General features: G+C 40.6%; 1 protein-coding gene across 2 annotated transcripts in view; it reads left to right on the top strand.

Moving 5' to 3' along the window:
- The window catches only part of sirt6 (sirtuin 6), a 44,067-nt gene extending 41,966 nt beyond the window's left edge, over positions 1-2,101 (top strand). For both annotated transcript variants that reach the window (XM_048559779.2, XM_059638548.1), the window contains one exon: positions 437-2,101. In XM_048559779.2, the coding sequence (XP_048415736.1) occupies positions 437-790 (354 nt within the window). In that variant the 3' untranslated portion in view covers positions 791-2,101. The remainder of the gene's footprint in view (positions 1-436) is intronic.
- Positions 2,102-19,031: the final 16,930 nt, after the last annotated feature.

Genomic DNA, 19,031 nt, shown 5'->3' with positions numbered 1-19,031 from the left:
CATTGAAAGGGCAGTAAAGCAGATTTAATAGTAATCTCCTGAAGGGAATTGAGCAAATAATTGAAAAGGAAAATTTGTCATTTCTGCAGAATAGGCCAGTTGATCATCAACAAGATTCTACGATTTTAATGTTGTACCTGTGTCTGAGTTGAAAGATGGGTGAAACTTGAAATCTGAGGTGCTGGCATTAGTAATCGAAGAGTTTTGTGAAAGTGAAGGTTTCTTGGGCAGAATGCATCCCCTTTGATCTTCAGCACTGAGTTCTTCAGCCAGATATTGAAGTGAGATGTGTTGGAGGTGTTAGTCACTTAGTGCATAAGAATTACTACAGTATTCAGTCTTGAATCTCATACTCAATGAGACCATAGTAATTATCCCATTTCCCTAATCCTTGCTCTGCGCAACATTTTAAATTGTTTCTTCCTTGTGACCACAGGACAGACATTCAGATCTTCGGATATTCGGTTATGTTGATGTAGTGATGAGCAAACTTATGAAGCACCTTGGCATCGAAATTCCCAAATGGGAAGGACCACAGGTGGTGGAGACAGCAGAGGCAATTAAACCAGAAACGGGGATGCTCCTTCCTGTCAAGGCTGACCTGGACAGTAAACCAAAAATCAAGGTCAGGAGACAAAGTAGAGATACTGAGGAAGAAGGGACAAGTGAATCCAAATCACTGTTGCTGGACTCTTCAAAACCCAATGGCTCCTTTAAGCAAGATTGCCAAGAGATGGACTGTAACACCTTTGATCCTAAACGCATCAAACTCGAGCCTGTTATGGTGTGAAATGTCTTTTTACAATACTTAAGGACTTTTTTTCTATGAATATGAATGTTTAATTGTAACTTTATATTTAACTATATTAAACTCTGCCCAATGCAACAAATCTAGCTGTTTGTGACTTTCCACAGGTTTTTAAGTGGGTCCTTTTTAATTATAGATCTAAAAAAAACACCACTGGAACCTTCATTGTGAAAGGCACTAATGGGGATAATAGGAAGATTAAAGCATTAATTAATTTTGTTTATATAGATTTAAAGAGTAACCCACAGACCTGAGTCTTTATGTAATATCACAATGCCTTTGGGATTTTACACCTACATCATCTATGATGATGATATGTTTGACACATTTTAAATAACAAAGATCTTTTCTGTTCAGTGCTTCAAGCTTTAGACGTCTGTCATATATTTAGGGCTACAGTATGGTGCTGCATAAATATCACGGTTGGAGTGTGGTGAATTTTAAACTTAAACATCAACACTGACAGGATGTTGTTTCAGATGAATCACATGAAATTAAGATCTACTGGAGCTTGATGTCTCCTTTAATTTGCAGCCTATTCAGCCACTTTCCTTAAAGTACAATTAAGCTAAATTGGTCATCTCCTTGATAAAATTATTTTTTTGTTTTTGATTTGAAGATTATTCAAATACTTATAATTTCGGCATAGTGTTTTTCATGGTGATATGTCCTATTCAGATTTAAATTTAATTTCTGTACAGACAGGAGGAACTTCTCAGTGGTAAATTTATTTCCCAACACTTTGAATCTGCTATAAGTGAATATTAATACTGTACTTCAAATTATGTAGCAGATAATGTCAGTGTCTCAAAGGATTTCACACTTTAAAGTGTTCTGGTTATTATGTAGACAGACCTAACTAACAACAATGTGAAACCAAATAAATATTGAATAATTCACTAAAACATTGGGTTGTAAGCAAACTTGATCGGTTGAATGAACTTAATCCTGTGTTTTTAACTGACTTCAATTCTGTTCAGTTGTTACAGTTACAGTTTTTGTATTTGATAGAAAACCCCAAAATTCCAAATGTTCACTCGAACTCTAGCTGTCAACATTGTGCCAGTGACCGTGCTATAACCCCTGAATATGGGTATGGGATCAAGCTCCAGTACAGAAACCTGAGCATGTAATCTGGTTTGATAATCCATTGCAGTACTGAGTAATCTCTTCCCAATGAGTTGTAACTTTTTGAGATCCCCTGGAGTAATATTAAAAGAATATGTGAGTTGTTTCTGATCTTCTGACCAAAAATGTATCGCTTAACCAACTTTATTAAAACTACAGATTATCTGCGGTTGTCATTATTGTTTGTGGGAGCTTGTTGTGCAGAAATTGGCTGCCACATTTCTAGCATTGCACCAATGACAATACTTCCAAAGTACCGCATTTGCTGTAAAGCACTCCAAATCATTCTGGGGTCATGAAGTGTGTTGTCAAATGTAAGTCACTTTTTTTCTTGAAAATATAGCAAAACTTGATGTAAATCTAAAAGTTTTCAGTTTAAATAGAAGTTAATTAAGTAGAATTGTATTGAATATAACAACATCAAAGCAGACTGATCACCCTGACTAATGTGTGTTGGTGTTGATACTTCCTGTACCTCACCTGAGCCTTTCAGTATATCTTCTCATTTCTGTTCCTTAGGTACTCATTCATAAGAATAGAAGTTTGACCTGGATGATGTAGAGAATGAAAATGGTTCAAACAAAGGTCTTTCGAGCGAAGTAGCTACTAGAGGAAGGTTGAGAAGACAAGCTATATTGAGAAGCTCTGATTGAGCAAAGGTATAGTTACAGCTGTTTTTGTCACTTGACAAAGAATGACATTGGTGGATCTAGGCATATCCAGGCCTTCGTGAGCAGAATTGAGGAGCTTGTGCAGATGTGTGCAATTTTTGATGAAAAATATGCCATGGAAGTTGGAATTGATTGTGTGCTGCTGTTGGCTCGGTAACCACGCAATGTTTGAAGAGAAGCTGAAACTCTTTGTGAGCAAGGCAGAGTTTTGAAAGATTTTGTAATTATGATTGCTGACATGTTTGCCGAATAGACAGCTGAACCAATTTGTAAGACCTATCTTAGTGTGACATTTTGTGTGTAGTTCATAGCTTATAATCAACCTCAATTTGTCCGTTTATTCACATTTTATCATTGATTCTGCAGAATCAAAAGAGGGCGCCAAATGTTCTGAAATAATAATCGCGTTCATTACTCAAGTGCACAGCTTTTTCAGCTCCTGAAGTTTGTCCATGGTTCATAGGTGGATAATAAATCATCTGTGTTGTTACCCAGTTTGTGAGACCGCTGAAGGTTTCACACAAGCATCATAGGCAAAGGTTCGGGAATAATTAGCCATGAAATAGAGATTATAATCTACAAACCACAGTGGTGGTTGGACAACCCTATAACAACAGACCAACCATATCCAATCCTAAGTCAAAACAGCTTTGTGTAGGTGCCCACAACTGCACCTGCATGATTTAAATATCACGATTCATAACGTTCAAAATTAGAGATATTGCAGATTCAAGTTAGACTACTTTGACTGGGCCTGTATTCATTAGAGTTGAGATGACTCAAAATGGATTGATCTGGTTACTTTGTGGAAAAAGCACTGAACACCATACCAGAAGCCTTGTCTTCCCATTAATTTGCATTATGGGTTGACCTCAATGGCATTCCTCTTCAACTTAAGCATTTCCTTTTCCCGTGTCAACTTATCCCCCTCTACTTCTCTCTTGGAGCCATTGACTTGTTGCTGGAATAAGATGCAGAGCACTGGCATCAGAGTAAACCAAATAGCATCTGTAGTGTGTTACCATAGGTGCCCCCTAATAATAATAGTTTCCATTGCTGAATCCTCTTTTATCAACTTCCTAGAGGCTATCATTGACCCAAAACTGAAGCGGACGAGCCATATAAATGCAATGGCTACAAGAGCAGGTCAGATGTTAGGAATCCTGCAGCGAGTAACTCATTTCCCAAAGCCTATCCACCATCTATAAGCCAGGGAAACAATGGAATACTTCTTACTTGCCTGGATCAGTACTCCCAACAACACTCAAGAAGGTTGACACCATCCATAACAAAGCAGTTTGATTGGTCCCACATCTATGACCATCTGTCCACTACCACTGCTCAGGAGCAGCAATTCGTACAATCTATAAGATGCACTGCAGCAATTCACCAAGGTTCCACAGACAGCACCTTCCAAACCTACAATCACTTCCATTAAAGACAAGGATAAATGGGAACCTCACCACCTGCAAGATCCCCTCTCAGCCACTCACCACCCCAAATTGGATGTTATTTATTCTCTCTGTCAGTGGGTCAAAACCCTGGAACCCTCTCCTTAATGATGTTGTAGCAAGTGAAATACAGCATTTCAAGAAGGCAGTTCATTACCACCTTCTCAAAGGTGGGCAACACATGCTGGCTCAACCAATGGTGCCCACAACCCGTGAAGTAAAATAATATTTTTAGTGATGTTGATTGAGGAATAAACATTGGCCAAAAAATACTGATGAGAAACTCCTTAGCTCCTCACAAAACAGTCGGATCAATTCCGACGGTGTACCGCATCATTGAGATGGAACTTGTTTTTCGTGTGTTTGTGTTCACTTTGGACAGGTTGACAGTGTAGTTGTGGACAATTGCATCGATAACATAAGATACCTGTGGCAATGTAAGTGAAAAGTAATCATTTTGCAAGATCTCTGTTGTATCTAAAGTTAATTTTATTATTTGATCTGTAGAACCATGTGCTGACAAAACTAAATTGACAACCTCGACCAAATCCAAGGTGGGAAATGCAGTCTCAAAGAGGAGTTGACTTACTGCTCCTGTGACCTTTCACTGTAAAATTCTTCATGTGGATCTAAAATTGATGAGTAATCCTGTCTGTCTACCTATTGACATGTTCTTGAGAAACTCTGCTTAAAGCTCTTATATGTTTCAACATTTTATAAAAGAGATTGGAAAAATCAATTGCATTTTCTGAGTGCTGGCCATCTGCCAGGATGCTATTTGATATTGTGACTTTGAAGCAAGATGCAATAACACTAACACACAGAAGATAAGCTCACCCTTACTAAAGGCACTTAGCTTATATCAGACTCACAGCCCACATTGGCAACATTGCAGTAAGTGCTAGTTGTGTTCATAATACTGGAATTCTTTCAGAATAGATTTGTTGGCTTCCCTGGTGTTAGGCTGGGATGGCACAATGAAAATTTTGATCTGTTGCTCTCCCTACTCTGCCTTGCATCAGGAGGGTAATTGGATCAGACAATATGCTAAAGGTCTATTTCAATCCAATGCTGACCCTATTCAATGACCATTGCACCCCACCAACACCAATAGCCATCCATCAGAAACCTCTTTCTCATAATGAATCCTACTGTTTATCCACCAATCATGCGTGGTGACAACTTATTCCATGGTGGATTCTCATCACTGCTCATCATGTTGTATATGCAAGTTGTTGACTTGCTTCCACTGTCCTTCTTTTAGTATGACATCTAAAAGGTCCATTTTGTCCAGTGTATTAAAGCAAAACAACAAGGTAATCAAATGAGAAGAGTCTCTTGTCTTAAACAAGATGTTGTTTACTCCATGATAACCTCCAAGTTACAGCGGTAGAATAGACATTATCAAGACTGAGAATGGTACGTCTTCCTCCTTCGAGATCCAGACCTCACCCAAATCCAACGACATTATCAAATTAGGTAGAGCTTAATGAAAGCTACAGCATTAACCCTTGAGAGTCATGGAGTCATATAGCATAAAAACAGACCCTTTGGTTCAACCCAACCATAATTCCAAACCAGTGCCGTCTGCACTTGGCCCATATCCCTCCAAACATCTTTTATTCACATGCATATCTAAATGTCTTTTAAGCAATGTAACTTCTCGTATATAACACAAGGGGACATTGTTTTAAATTGAGGGTTGATAGATATAGGACAGAAGTCAGAGGTAGATTCTTTACTCAGTGTGTGGTAAGGGCATGGAATGCCCTGTCTGCAACAGTAGTAGACTCGCCAAGTTTAAGGACATATAACTGGTCATTGGATAAACATATGGATGATAATGGAATAGTGTATGTTAGATGAGCTTCAGATTGGTTTCATAGTTCGACGCAACATCGAGGACCAAAGGGCCTGTACTGCACTGTAATGTTCTATGTCCTATCCAGCATAGAGTCATAGAGCTGTACAGCATGGAAACAGATCTTTCGGTACAATTCGTCCATGCTGACCACATATTCTAAATAAATCTGGTCCCATTTGCCAGCATTTGGCCTTCAGATGCCTCTTAAATATCAGATTCCACCACTACTACTTTCAGCTCATTCCATGCATACACCACCCACTGTGTGAAAAAGTTGCCCCTTAGGTCCCTTTTAAACCTTTCCCCTCTCACCTTAAACCTATGCCCTCCACTTCACTACCCTGGGGAAAGAGCCTTGGTTATTCACCCTAGCTACGCCTATCATGATTTTATAAACCTCCATAAAGTCACCCTTAACCTCTGACACTCTAGTGAAAATAGCCCCACCCTATTCAGCCTCTCCCTATGGCTCAAACTATCCAAATCTGGCAACATCCTTGTAAATCTATTCTGACCCCTTTCCAGTTTCACAACACTCTTCCTACAGTAGGGAGACCAGAATTGGACATAGTATTTCCTTTCTCTGGAAGTTCATTCCTCACCACACCACTCTGTGTGTGGAAAAAAAGCCCCTCATGTCTTTGTTAAGTCTTTCTCCTCTCACCTTAAGAATATACACACTGGTATTGAAATCCCCCACCCTGAAGAAAAAGCACCTGCCATTCATTTTATCTATACCCCTCATAGTTTTGTAAACTTCTTTAAAGTCACCCCTCAACCTCCTGAATAAAGGTGCCAGCTCATTTGGCACCTCCTTATAACTCAAACTCTCCATTCCCAGCAACATCCTGGTAAATCTCTTCTGAATCCTCGACAGCTTAATAAACACCCTTCGAATAACACAGTGACCAGAACTGGACACAGTCCTCCGGAAGAGGCCTAGCCAACATCTTGTATAACCTCAACATAACGTCCCAATTCATATATTCAAAGATCTGAGCAATGAAGGCAATAGTGCTAAATACCTTCTTAACCACTCTATCAAGACATGATCCCAACTTCAAAGAATTATGTGCCTGAACTTCAAATGTCTCTGTTCTACAACACTACCCAAGTCCCTACTTTTAATTATATAAGTCCTGCCCTTGTTCGTTTTACCAAAATGCCATGCCTCACATTTATCCAAATTAAACTCAACTGTCACTCTTCAACCCATTGACCAAGATCGCTTTCTAATTTTTGGTGACCTTCTTTGCTGTCCCAACTTTAGTGTCATCTGTAAACTTACTAACCATGCTTTCTATATTCTTATTTAAATCAATTATATAAATGACAAACAAAACTAGACCCAGCCACAATCATTGTGGAACACAGCTGGTCATAGGCCTCCAGTCCAAAAAATTCAGTCAAGTTTGTGAGACAGCATTTCCTATGTACAATAACCTTGCTGACTACCCCTAATCATTCCTGCCTCTCCTAATGAATAGAACTCTTTCAGAAGCACTTCCAACAACTTACCCATCACTAAATTCAGACTCGTAAGTCTATAGTTCCCAGGCTTCTCCTGACATCTTTTCTTAAACAAAGGCACAACATTAACCACTCTCCAGTCATCCAGCACCTTACCTGTTTTTATGGATGATACAAATATTTCTGCATGCGGCCCTGCAATTTCCTCCCTAACTTCTACAACATTTTGAGGTACAGTAGATCAGGTCCTGGAGATTTATGTACCTTTATATTTTCTTAGACCTCCAGCACTTTCTTTACTGTAATGTGAACTGTTTTCAAAACATCAATATTTATTTCCTTGGCTTCTCTAGCCTCCATTTCTTTCTCCATAGTAAAAACTGATGCAAAATATTCACTCAATATCTCTCCCATCTCCTGCAGTTCAACATAAAGACGATCTCTTTGATTTAAGAGGCCCTACACACTCCCTAGTTGCTCTCTTGGTCTTAACATACTTGCAGAATCTCTTTGGATTACCTTTAACCCTATTTGCCAAGGCTATCTCATATCATCCCTTTGCCTTTCTGATCTCCCTTTTAAGAATGCCCCTCCACTCTTTACTGTTCAAGAGATTCATCTGAACACAATTATCTATATCTAATAGATGACTTTTTTTATTGTTGATGAGAACCTCATTATTTTATTCATCCATTGTTCTCTAATCCTACCAGACTTACCTTTCACTCTAACAGGAACATAATGACTCTGAACTATCAGCATTGCACTTTTGAAAGCCTCCCACTTATTAAATGTCCCTGTATTTGTGAACAGTCTACACTAATCAATTATTGAAAGTTCTTGTTCATACCATTAAAATTTGCCTTCCTCCAATTAAAAACTTCTGTTTTTATAGAAGGGTTATCCTTTTCCATTAACTGTTTAAAATAAATAGAATTATGATCACTTGACCCAAAGTGCTCTCTCACTATCACTTCAGTAAATTGCCCTGCCTTATTACCCAGGAGAAGGTCAAGTTTTGCTCGTTCTCTAGTAGGAACATTTATTTATTGATAAAGACAATTTTATTGAACACATTTAACAAATTCAAGACCATTCTAACCTTTAATACGATGGTAGTCCCAGTCAATGTCTGGAAAATTAAAATCACCTACTATTACAACCTTATTATTCTTACATATATCTAAGATCTCTCGACATATTTGCCCTACATATTTGAGAAACGAACACCTTATACAACATCAATGAACCCTTTAAATCATTTCCAAATGGGCCACTGTGTGGCCATCCATCATCATTGGGAACACAGACCATCCAGACTGTTGTTGTGATTCAGTGCAAACAATGACTTATGGTCAAGGAGTGTCCACTGATTAAATTTGATGGCAGGTTTAAAATTTTCCATCTAGCCATTGACAAGATTCCTGCTTAGATCTGTGATGATGCAGACACTTAAATAAACGAGAAGGAAGCTGCACTTTTGCTATTGCTGAGATCCATTTAAAGAGGGATACTGCTAGAAAGAAAGACGCCATACGAGCAATACTATGAAGTTTAGCCCCTTGTACTCATCGCCATGGGGGAATGGCACCAGTTTTATAGGAAGTGACCCTGTAATCTAATATTAATATCCAAGTCAAAATTGTAACACAATACCAGAGAAGGGACATGAAAGTTGAATTGGGTCAAAATTCAATATGGTCCTTCTTGTCCCTCAGGGTATGGGATTTGGTTTGTTATCGGACTCCTGTCCTCCATTTGTTGGATGGTTTACATATTAAACTAGAAGGGAATACAATATTGGAACAAATGTAGTACATGATTGAAGCCCATTCCCTTAACCACTTTTATGTCTGATTAATGTCAGGGTACTTTTCACTGTATTTTTCATGTAAAAGTAAATGCAACAATAAATTTCTATTCTATTCTATTGCAATCTGTTCTATTCTATGAGGGGATTAAAAACCTGAGAAGATTTTGTGGCGTAATGGGCAGTGTCCCTAACTTAAAACCAGAAGTTCCATGTTTAAGTCCAGCAAGATGCCACCACCAGACACATATTCCCCTCCCTTCCCCTCTAATTGGTGAAAGTGCAACACCTGCCCATTTACCTCGTCTGTCCCTAGTATCCAAGGGCCCAAACATACCTTGCAGGTGAAACTGCACTTCCCAGAATCTAGTCTACTGCATTCACTGCTCACAATGTGGTCTCCTCTACATTGGAGAAATGAAGTGTAGACTTGGCGACCGCTTTGCAGAACATCTATGTTCTACTTGCAAAAAGACCCTGAACTACCCGTTGCCTATCACTTCAATGCACCACACTGCTCGCAGGCCAACATCTCTGTCTCCGGCTTGCTACAGTGTTCCAGTGAAGCCCAACTCTCCCCTGTCAAAGCCCCCCACCCCACACATCGGGCTTTCTTACCACACAGCCTGCCACTACACACCCCCTGTTGTTAGTCACTAACGGTCCCCATTAACAACTATTCACCCTCTCAGCCTGATCGTTAACAACTCCTTTGTTTGTCCAACTGTCTTTCTCTCTGTTTGGGCTCTATCTTATCGTTAACTCCTTAATCCACCCCCTTCCTATTTTCTGCATATAAACTGATATTTTCCTTTTCCCAGTCACTGTCAGTTCTGAGGAAGGGTCAGTGGACTCAAAATGTTCACTCTGTTTTCTCCTTCGCAGATGATAATGGGCCGTGGCACTGTCAGTCAGAAAGAATTGCGACTCCCACAATAATCCTATGTCACCCAATTTGTCTACATGTTTCTTCATTCACTTTTCGTTCATTACTAGGTGGTCTGTAGGTTATGCCTAGTAACCTGATAAATCCTCAATTATCTTTCACCTCTGTCCACAAGCATTCTATTTCAGACTTGTTGCCAGCTGTGTCCATTTTCTCCACTGTATTCCTTATCCCAAATAAGTACAGCTCCTCTAACTCTTGTTTTTCCCTTTCTTACCTTCACAAGATTTTATATTCAGACGTTTAATTGCCATTCCTGATTATTCCATAGCCATGTCTCAAGTAATCCCTACTGCATCTTGTTTCCCTAATGGATGCTTTCATTTCAACAGCTCCGCTGTCTTATTACAGACTGTGTGTTGCTGTATAGATATTTCACCTTACTTTTAGTAGATTTTCTCTCTTTACTGTTTTTTTTTCCCGTTCTATACTTATTAGTTTCTTTACCCGCAATGATCTTCCTTACTTTATTCATAGAATCCTTAAAGAGTGGAAGCAGGACATTTGGCCCATCAAGTCCATAGCAACGCTTGGAAGAGAATCTCACTCAGACCCAACCCCTTATCCTATCCCTGCATTTCCCATGACTAATCCACTTAGTCTGTACATTCCTGGGCACTATGGGCAATTTAGCATGGCCAATCCACCTAACCTGCACGCCTTTGGACTGTGGGAGGAAACCGGAGCACCTGGTGTAAACCCACGCAGTCAATAGGAGCATGTGCAAGCTCCACACAGTCGCCCGAGAGTGGGATCGAACCTTGGATCCTGGCACTGTAGGTAGCAGTGCTAACCACTGTCCCATATTCTCCCATATTCCCTCTTCTATTCTCCTACCTGCTCTTGTTTATATTTGACCTGCTTGTATTTGTCACAGATCCCCCTCCTCTCATCCTGATCCCTCTCCTTACATCCTGTAACATACAGCTCAACCACCTCCCTTTTTATCTTTTCAGCTCACACAGGAGTTCCATCCCTGTTCTAGTGGACCCCATCACATTGGTATGTCATTGGCCAGAACTGGTGACAAGTGTCCCTTGAAAAAGAAACGCTTTCTATTCCCTTTGTCACGATTTAAAGTGATGTGAAAAACAACAAAGGGTAATGTGAGAGAAACATTTGCACACAGCAAATGGGGAGAAAATGGAATATCCGAGATAACAAAGCGTGGAGCTGGATGAACACAGGCCAAGCAGCATCTTAGGAGCACAAGAGCTGATGTTTTGGGCCTAGACCCTTCATCAGAAAAGGGGGATGAGGAGAGGGTTCTGAAATAAATAGGGAGAGAGGGGGAGGCGGATCGAAGATGGATAGAGGAGAAGATAGGTGGAGAGGACAAGAGAGTTGCAGTGGGAGAGTGATCCCCTGAGGTTTGTCCGGAGGGAGGAGGGTAACTTCTTCAGGTTAGGCATCCCTGGAAGAGGCTTCACAGTGAGGTTAACATTGTATCAGAGATAATGGTAACTGCAGAAGCCTCTTCCAGGGATGCCTAACCTGAAGAAGTTACTCTCCTCCTTCCGGACAAACCTCAGGGGATCTCTCTCCCACTGAAACTCTCTTGTCCTCTCCACCTATCTTCTCCTCTATCCATCTTCGATCCGCCTCCCCTTCTCTCCATATTTATTTCAGAGCCCTCTCCCCATCCCCCTTTTCTGATGAAGGGTCCAGGCCCGAAATGTTAGCTTTTGTGCTCCTAAGATGCTGCTTGGCCTGTTGTGTTCATCCAGCTCCACACTTTGTTATCTCGGATTCTCCAGCATCTGCAGTTCCCATTATCTCTGAGGAAATGAAATATCCTGCCTGAAAATATGGAGGAGGCAGGTTCAATCAGGCCATTCGAGAGGGCATTAGATGGTTATTTGTGTACAAATGGTGGTATAAGGATATGGACAAAGGCTGCCTGGCCTGCCCTGTTCCTCCAGATCCACACTGTGTTGTCTCTGACTCCAGCATCTGCAGTTCTTGCTATCTCCATGAGATTAGCACTAGGTTTTACAATTCACTACCCCAAAGTGTGGGAGATGTCAGGACCCTGAATAAATTTGAGGAAACAGATTTTTATTTCATTAAAGGGTTATGGAGAGCAGGTGGGACAGTGGAGTTAAGGCTAGGATGAGTTAAGCTGTGATTGTGTTCAATGGCAGAGCAAGTTAAAAGGTCTGAATTGCCTATTCCTTTCATTTTGTTCTCATGCTCTCATGAAAGTAGTCACCGCCCCCTTCTGAAGGATAATTAGAAATTAGCAATAAATGATGCCCTTGCCAATAAATACTACATTTCATGCATGAGTAAAAACAAGTTCACGAGTATGACTGATAATAGGTGAAGTTGCCATAGTCCCACTCTCTCTTTAAAGAGAGAGACAACTATGGTTTGTTTAACCTGAGGGTTACAATATGTCAGGCAACATTAAGAAGGCAGGACCTTCTGGTAACGTCAACCAGAGTGGGAATTGAACCTGCACTGTTACTGTTAGTATCTGCATCAAAAAAAAAATCATCCAGCGAATTGGGTGTGGTGTATTTGGATTTCCAGAAGGCATGCAATATGGTGCTGCATAAAAGGCTGCTGTATAAGATAAAGGTGCACAGTGTTACGGATAATGCATTAGCATGGATAGAGGATCAGTTAACTAACAGAAAGCAAAGAGTGGAACTAAATGAGGGTTTTTCTCGTTATTGATCAGTGGGTAGTAATGTGGCTCAGAATCAGTGCTGGCTCCACAATTGTTTTCAATTTACATTGATGATTTAGAGTTGGGAACCAAGTGTAGTGTGTCAAAGTTTGCAGATGACACTAAGATGAGTGATACAATGAAGTGTGTACAGTACACTAAAAATCTTCAGTGGGATATAGATAGGTTAAGTGTGTGGACATGGGTCCAGCAGATGGAGCATAATATTGATAAATGTACGGTCATCCATTTTGGTACGAATAACATCAAAATGGGCTATTATTTGCTGCTATGCAGAGGGAGCTGGGTGTCCTTGTTCATGAATCTCAAAAATTTGGCTTGCAGGTGTAGCAAGCAATTAAGAAAAATGGAATATTGTCCTCTTTGCTGGAGAGATTGAGTTTAATAATATTGAGGTTATGCTACATGTGTATAGGGTGCTGTTGAGGCCACACCTGGAGTACTCTGTATAATTTTGATCTCTTTACTTGAGAAAGGATGTACTGACACTGGATGGGGTGCAGAGGAGGTTCACTAGGTTGGTCCCAGAGTTGAGAGGGTTGACTTATAAGGAGAGATTGACTAGATTGAGACTCCACTCATTGGAATTTAGAAGAATGGGATGGGGGGAGGTCTTATGGCAACATATAATATTATGAAGGGAACAGAGAAGATAGAGGCAGGGAAGTAATTTCCACTGGAGGATGAAACTAGAAGTAGGAGGCATTGCCTCAAAATAAAAGGAGGAGATTTAGGACTGGCCTGAGGCAGAACTTCTTCTCCCAAAGAGTTGTGAATCTGTGAAATTCCTTGCCCAGTGAAGCTGTTGAGATATCTCATTGAATGTTGTTAAAACAAAGATGGATAGATTTTTGAACAGAAAAGAAATTGAGGCTTATGGTGAGCGGACAGGTAAGTGGAGTTGAATCCACGAAAAGATCAGCCATGATCTTGTTGAATGGCAGGGCAGATTCGAGGAGCTGGATGGCCTACTCCTGTTCCTATTTCTTATGCAACTGAGCTAATCGAGTCCCAACTGATAGCACCATTGTGACTGCTGTCATTTCTCTTTCCCAAAATATATCACTTCACATTTAATGACATTAAATTACATCAGTTACTTTTCCAAGGCTTCACTAATATTTCGTCTCACTTTCATTTTATTCTTCCAGAAATTGTTTCTCCTAACTTAGTGTAATGTACAAACTCCCATATGGCTTTTATTCAGACAAGGAAATGCAAAACCTGGCCCTGATTCTCCTCACTGGTCAGAAAGGAGACAAAAAAAACTTTGCAAGCTCCCTCTTTCATTCCCCTTAATATTTTCCAGTAATTTTTGGTGTGATACTTTTGTCAAAGACTTTTCTAAATCCATGCATACTGTATTTATCATATCTGATAAAGACCATTTTCTCTTTTGCAATTGATATGGCATTGTGAGCTCATCATCACGAGAATTGTGGTATGGGTGCCTGCATTAAAATCTGCCACTCATTATACAGGCATCACAAGTTAGAAAATTAATTATAGATTGTCTTTATTGAGTTGAGGTTAAAATAAGACTACAGCCCTCGCTTCAAAATTAATGAAGTTGTTTCCTAACATTGCAGATTGCCAAGCAGCTGAGAATACGTAAACAATGACCAAGCAATTTCAATCACTGCTGATAAATACACAGTCCCCCCAATGGGTAACAATATGACTAACTTGATGGTAATTTACTTGTAGAATCAGCGATGATGCATTTCAAAAGGAGGCCATATTGCCCACTATGCTTGTGGTTGCTCTTTGACTGAGCAAGCTAACTTACCCTACTGATGTGCTCTTTCCTAACCATCCTTTAATGTTTTCCCTTCAAATATTTTGAATGATATGTTTGAATCTGCTTCCACTACTTTTTCAGAAAACGCATTTCAGATCACAGTAGCTCTTTAAATATATCTTTCTGCATCTTGCCTCTGATTGTTTTTATTTGCCTTTAAATTGTATCCCCGACACCAACTCTTCCTTCACTGGAAATAATTTTGCCATTTTTCTCAAAACCATTCCTGATTTCAAATCTTCACTTTCTCTGATCTAAAGAGAATAACTTGACTTCTCCCAACTCTCAGCATAACTTAAGTTTCTCAACCCCTGTCCATTCTGGTAAATCTCTTCTGCATATTCCAGGTTCCTTTTTTCTGTACCTATTTAAAATTATACTATTTAGCTCATCCTCTCTTTCCTCATGTTTTTCTACTAAATTTGATCACTTCGGATTTCTCTGCATTAAATTTCACTGGCACCGTTTCAGCATTTTGTGTAACTACAGGCTGTATCATACAATCGTCGGTGTCTCCACAGTCACACAGTGTTTCTTAATATTCTTAATGCCTTTCTCCTCTTCTGTTCAAGGAGTGAATTAACTCTGAAATACGAGTGGTTGCCAAAACAGATCAGTACTCCAATTTCACATGTTGTTAAACTAAAAAGAAAAACAGATTCACTCAAGGTGCATTAAACAGAACCAGAGAAAGGGCAATGATCTTGTTTATGATAACACTGTGTGGAGCTGGAGGAAGACAGCAGACGATGTTTTGGGTCAAGGCCCTTACGGCGGCTTTCCTGCTCCCCTGATGCTGCCTAGCCTGCTGTGTTCCTCCAGCTCCCCACTGTGTAATCTCTGACTCCAGCATCGGTAGTTCTTACTATCTCTGAATGATTTTGTTTAGTTTTGCATCACACCAGTTCTGCAGAGTGGAAATTATCCCAAGACCAACATGTCAGCTCCCCCAGCATGCCACCATCTTACCTTCCTTCTTTTATCAAAGAAGATCTCTTCTTATTACAGAGTGGGACACTTTTAAAAAAGTGATGAAATATTTTGTGATTCTGCGGAAGGCCCTGTCTGCCACGAAGAATCCATGAAGAATCTACCACTATTTGATGACTCTGAAAGATATCTCAATATATATATTTCCCTACAATCCATTCTCAAGCATATTATCTGTAGCAACTAGTTGGAAACCATTTCTGGAGTATAGAAGACAACATTTCGTTAGAATAAAGAACTGAAGAATAAATCTCAGGCTAATCTGTCGTTCATCCATAGAAAGTGCAGCGGATTTACACTGCATTTTATTGCTGCTCTCTCTTAACTGCAGGGCTGTCCTTTTTTGTTCATTCTTCCCAAATCTGCTGCTTTCTTTCTTTGTTCCTGCTATACATTCCTCTTGACTCCACTCAGCAAAGAATCCCAGTTTGTCTTCTCAAGCTGGCTACTTGCAGAGTTAGTTACAAACACTAGTTCTCTCCCACCAACACTTGGCAACATTGATTCTGCCCTGTTCCCACTCAGAAATTTTGATGAGGCTGTAGCATACTGATGATGTCAAGGTGCCAGTGATGCAGAGACCCCAGACTAACCTTTTGGGGATGTCAGTTTGAATCTTACATTACATGTGGTGAAATTTGATTTCAAACAAAAACCTGGAATTAAAAAGTGAGCCAAACATTAACTCTGTAAAATTCATCTGATTCACTAATGTCCTTTTGGAAAGGCAAACAGCCTTCTTACCTGGGTCTGGATTACGTGTGACTCCAAATCCAGCCTTTGACAGATCTCAAAGAGCACTAGCAGATCTGGGGTCAGTGGGAATCAGAGGGATCCGCTGGTTGGAGTCATACATGACTTGTAGGAAGATGATCGTGGTTGTTGGAGGCCAGCCATCTCAGCTCCAGGACATCTCTGCAGAAGTTCCTCGGTGTAGTGTCCTCGGCCCACCCATCTTCAGCTGTTTCATCAATGACCTTCCCTCTATTGTAAGGCCAGGAGTAGGGATGTTTGCCGATGATTGAATAATGTTGGTGAATGTTCATCACCATTTGCGACTCCTCAGCTACTGAAGCAGTCCGCGTTCAAATGCAACAGGATCTGGACAATATCCAGGCTTGGACTGACAAATGGCAAGTAACATTTATGCCACACAAACGCAAGGCTACTAGCATCACAAATAAAAATTAATCAAACAGTCACCCCATGACATTCAATGGCATTCCCATCACTGAATTCTCCGTTATCAACATCTTGAGGATTCCATTGACCAGAAACACAACTGGACTAGCCATATAACAACAATGGTTACAACAGTAGGTCGGAGGATAGGAATACTGCAGCAAGTAACTCACCTCTTAACTCTGGAAAGCCTGCCTACTATCTACAGGACCCAAGTCAGGAGTGTGATGGAATACTCCCTGCTTTCCTGGATGTATGCAGCTCCAACTACATTAAAGAAGCTTGACACTATCCAGGACAATGTAGTCTGCCTGATTTACACCACGTCCACAAGCACTGTCTCCCCCTACAATTGATGCTTAGTAGCATCAGTGTGTATTATCTACAAGATGCACTGCAGGTACTCGTCAAGACTCCTTTAGACAGCCGCTTCCAAACCTATGACCACCTCCACCTAGAAGGACAAGGGCAGCAGGTACATGGGAACACCACCATCTGCAAGCTCCCCACCAAGCCACACGCCATACTGATATAGATCACTTTTCCCTCACAGGCACTGGGTCAAAATCCTGGAGTACCTTCACTCAAAGCATTGTGAATCAACCTATAGAACATGGACTACAGCAGTTCAAGAGACGACTCACGAGTATCACCTGCCAAGAGTAACTACAGATGGACAATAAATGTTAGTCCAGGCAGAGATGCCCACATTCCATGAATGATTTTTTACAAAATGTATTGAATGCTGAAAAGTAGAGAATGCTTTGGTGATTTGATACATACACATTGGCCCATAGCCTTAGTGGATTAGTGATAGTTGCACTGGATTAGTTGTGGTTGATAAGGGACATGGGTTCAAATCCCATTATCATAAAACTTAAATTCAACATAAATTTCAAATAAACTGCTATTATAATATTGACCATCTCATGACAATTGTAAAAAGCCATCTCATTCACTATTGACCTTTAGGAAAAGAAATGTACTGAACTTTCCCAATCTCACCTACGTGTGCCTACAAATCAATAACAATGTGATTTGCTCTTAAATGACCTTTGGGCAATTATGTATTACTTCACCATCCAAGGCCCCAGATGTAACTTCCAGGTGAAGTATTGTGATTTACCTGTCCTTCTTTCAATCTTGTCTTCTGTATTCACTGCTCACAACATGGTCTCCTCTACACTGGAGAGACAAAACACAGAATGGGGGAACCACAGTTTTGCCAAGCATCTCTGCTTCATCTGTAAAGAAATGACACTGAGCTTCTAGTTGCCTGCCACTTCAACACAGAATGGCATTCCCAGGCCAACATGTGTGTCTCTGGCGTGCTGCAGTGTTCCAATGAAGATCACCGCAAGGTTGAGAAACAATACCTCATGTTCCGCCTGGGACCTCGTGGTCCATTACCCAAATACCCACACTCACAGATCCTGTCCTGTATGAGCCACTCTTAGCACTGCTAGCCCATTTTCAACATTATCACTGAGTCAGTTTCTCCTCTTCCCTGGCTTACCCTCAACTATACTTTTGTTTCCCTTTTTACCCCCACAGTGTCGACTATGAGATCCTTGATTGGGGTTGTTAAGCTGAGCCAATCAGGAAAGGCCTGGCTGAACAATACCAACGGGAGAGTTAGAATCTGCTCAGTTCAGGGATCTGACTCTGAGCTGGTTGGCCATCGCTGGACTACTGTATGCAAGCAAATAAAGGGTGAATTGGTACACGATACCAGCCCGTGGACAATTATTTCAGTGGCAATGGGGAAAAAAAATGTACATGCCTGAAGAACATTTGCTTCCAACAGTCATTCTGGACTTGGGATAAGCATTTCTGGCATCATGCCTCAGTTTGTGAAGCTTGACCCATTGATACTGCGATCGAAGACTGGGCCCGGTATGTGGAAGGAATGTGATTTTTTTTCTCTGTGCAAATGACATTGGCGGCAGATGAAAAGCAACAAGTAATCCTTCCGGAACAAAAACAAAGTTACTGGAAAAGCTCAGCAGGTCTGGCAACACCTGTGGAGGAGAAACAGAGTTAACGTTGCCTTCTGCCCGCTTGCGGACCCATAGCATTTTTGCTTATAAGGGGTTTAATTTTCCGAGAGGCACCAGACACTAAAACATCCCTAGTGTTGACAGAGTTGGTTAAGGAATATTACGACCCCAAACCTCCAATTATGAGATGCTGTCGGTTTTATTCAGCTGTTAGA

This window comes from Stegostoma tigrinum, chromosome 30 (genome assembly GCF_030684315.1).
Source record: "Stegostoma tigrinum isolate sSteTig4 chromosome 30, sSteTig4.hap1, whole genome shotgun sequence".
NCBI lineage: Eukaryota > Metazoa > Chordata > Chondrichthyes > Orectolobiformes > Stegostomatidae > Stegostoma > Stegostoma tigrinum.
Note: the sequence above shows the minus strand (reverse complement) of the source record. Positions and strands in the feature narration are given on the sequence as shown.